General features: G+C 42.8%; 1 protein-coding gene across 1 annotated transcript in view; it reads right to left on the bottom strand.

Moving 5' to 3' along the window:
* The window catches only part of Abraxas2 (abraxas 2, BRISC complex subunit), a 26,475-nt gene that overhangs the window by 10,356 nt on the left and 12,872 nt on the right, over positions 1-3,247 (bottom strand). The window contains exon 5 of the mRNA XM_021198579.1: positions 346-536. Coding sequence (XP_021054238.1) covers positions 346-536 — 191 coding nt within the window. The remainder of the gene's footprint in view (positions 1-345; positions 537-3,247) is intronic.

The raw sequence follows: 3,247 nt of genomic DNA, 5'->3' as shown, positions 1-3,247 counted from the left end.
AAGGCCAGCCTGGTCTACAAAGTGAGTTCCAGGACAGCCAGGGCTATACAGAGAAACCCTGTCTTGAAAAACCAAAAAAAAAAAGAATAACAAACACATCTACGTGATACTTACTGATCCCCAAAACACTTTAACTCATTTAATTGGCAAGCAAGCCCCAGGAATCCACATTGTTTCTGCCCGCTGAGTGCTGGGGTTACAGATGCAGGCTGCCATGCCTACCTTTTACACAGGTGCTAGGGAGCCAGACTCTGGTACTCATCCTTGCTTTACCCACCAAGCCCTTCCTTCCTTTAGGCCTGGTGTCTCTCTTTTTATGTACAGCTGGTGGGAGGCTGTGTTTACCTGCGATTTGGTCTAAAGAGAACATATTCTAAAGCATGAGTAGAATTGTTGGCCGTAGAGATGAAGCTGAAGAGAAGGAAGACAAGGTCTGGCACACCGAGGATGCGGGTGAGCTGCTTGTGGATGACCTGTTCTCTGTAGGACATCTGTTGCTGGGTGTTTCGCCGGAATCTGTACCATCCAATAACTTTCTGCAACAAAACCAGAAGATAGTAAAGTATTAAGAGCTCATTTAACTCAGAATGCATCCAAATGAGTACCTGTAAACCAATGTTCATGACCACTTTACCTTGGCTAGCCCAGAGCTAAGAACAACTTTTCTGTCAATAAGTGAATGGATAAACTGGGTAAATTGTGGTACACCTGTACACTGGAATCATATACAGTAATAAAGAAGAACAAATCACCATGGAGGAATTTCAAAATAACTATGCTTGGTGAAAGAAGCCAGTTGTAGGGTGTGGAAAATAGATGCTAAACAATCTTATTAGTACAAAATTCTAGAAAATGAATTCACAGTGACACATATAGCATAGCTTCTTACACTGTGTTGTGACCCCATATAGGGCCACATAACTAAAAAACTGGTAACAGTAAAAAGTTTCTCAATGGCTGGAGCGATGGCTCAGCAGTTAAGAGCACCAACTGCTGTTCAGAAGGTCCTGAGTTCAAATCCCAGCAACCACATGGTGGCTCACAACCATCCATAATGAAATCTGACTTCCTCTTCTGGAATGTCTGAAGACAGCTATGACGTACTTACATAAAATAAATAAATCAATCAATAAATAAATCTTTAAAAAAACAGTTTCTAAAAAGTGAAATGATCAAAAATTAACTCAAAATCAAGTATGCAGGACTGGTAAGATGGCTCAAGAGGTAAAGGGGCTTGCTACCAAGACTGCTGACATGAGTGTGGTATCTAAAATCTACACTGTAGAAGGAAAAAAAGGACTCATACAGGTTACCCTCTGACCTCCACATCTGTGACATGGCTCAAAATGACTGCCCAAAGAGTGTATGACACTCAGGTAAATACGCGCACAATGAACCTGAGATGCATTAATTTCCACTCACCAACTACTCCCTCCTCATTTCCTCCACACTGCCAGTTCTTCCAACTCTGTGCCAGTGACAGGCAAATGATGGCACTTCATTTCACTGTGTTCTCCTTTCATGTGTGTCCTGGCTAGACTAGACTTCTTTTTACATCTTGTAACCTGCCTGTTCTCTCCCCCTTTTTTGCCTTTCTTTCTTTCTTTCCTCCTTTTAAAAGAGTACTTGTGTGGAGGGCTAGTGAGATGCGACAGTACGTAAAGTGCCTTGCTATGTAAGCCATGCACCCCAAACCCTGGAACCCATGTGTAGTGGCTGGATGAGGCGTCCCCCGTAAGCCTCACACATTTGAAGACTTAAGTGTCCAGTTGCTGTTTGGGGAGGCTTAGTGGATATATGGCCTTGCTGAAAGAAGTGTGCCACTGGGGGCTTTGAGGTTTCAAAAGCCACATGCTACTCTTATTCTGTTTCCTATTTGATTTGAGATGTGAGCTCTCAGCTGTTTCAGCTTCCATGACTGCCTGTCATGCTGTCCAGCCATCGCAGACTCTGACCCTCTGGAACTAGAAGCCCGTTCTATAATTGGGTTGGTCACAGTGTTTTATTTACAGCAATAGAAACCCTAACTAAGCACTTGTCAGGTGGGTTCCGAGAATGGAACTCAGGTTGTCTATAAAAGTAGATGTGCTCTTAGCCATTGAACCATATCTTCACCCCTTCATTTATTTTTAAAAAAATTTTAAAGGGATTTATTTCTTAAAAATTGATCTGTATGTATGTGTGTGCATTGTGTGTACAGATGCCACTGGAGGTCAAAGAGAAATCAGATACCCTGGGGCTGAAGCTACAGGCAGCTGTGAGTTGCCTAGCATAGGTACAAGGAACTGACATGGGTCCTGTGGAAGAGGAGCAAGCACTCTTAGCTACTGAGCTGTTTCTCCAGTCCCTACAAATTTTGGGGCATAAGGTGGTGGATGTTGCTGTTTTGAAACAGATGTCAGGTAGCCTAGGCTGGCCTTCAAATCACAGTGTAGCCAATGAGAACCTGGAACTCCCGATCCTGCAGTCTCTCCACTTTTTAGGTCCTGGGATTGTAGGCATATGCTGCCTTGCCCAGAATTACTGACATTTTCCAGGATTATTGTTTTGACTATAAAATTAGTACACGTTTATGAGGTTTCACCTGAAGCTCAGGAGCTCCAGCAACTGAATGCTGCTGGAGGAGGGCAGTTCAATTTGCGCTGGGTGTGTAGACACTGGTAGGCTACTCATGTACATCTAGGCAGCACCAACTGGACTCAGTGAGTTAAAAAAACAAAGAGGGCATGAAGATGAAAGAGACAAATGTTAGGGAGAGGTCTAAAAGGAGCAGGTGGAGGTAGAGGTGGATAGGATCAAGAAATACACACACAGGTATGAAACTGTTAAATGACTCTAAAATATTTTTAAAATTAAAAATCTACAAAAATTATTTTTCAAATTATAAACTAAAGAGAATGAGCCATCCAGAGTCATTTTGACTTAGTTAGGGTTTTACTGCTGTGACCAGACACCATAACCAAGGCAAGTCTTGTAAGAACACTATTTAATATACAGAGAAACCCTGTCTCAAAAAACCAAAAAACCAAAACCAAAAACAAAAAACCACTATTTAATCGGGGCTGGCTGTAAGGTTTAGAGGTTCAGTCCACTATCATCAAGAAAGGAACATGGAAGCATCTAGGCAGGCATGGTGCAGGCAGAGCTGAGAGTTCTACATCTTCATCTGAAGGCTGCTAGTGGAAGACTGGCTTACAGACAGCTAGGATGAGGGTCTTAAAGCCCACATCCACACTGCCACACACCT

This window comes from Mus pahari, chromosome 1, assembly GCF_900095145.1.
Source record: "Mus pahari chromosome 1, PAHARI_EIJ_v1.1, whole genome shotgun sequence".
Taxonomy (NCBI): Eukaryota; Metazoa; Chordata; class Mammalia; order Rodentia; family Muridae; genus Mus; species Mus pahari.
Note: the sequence above shows the minus strand (reverse complement) of the source record. Positions and strands in the feature narration are given on the sequence as shown.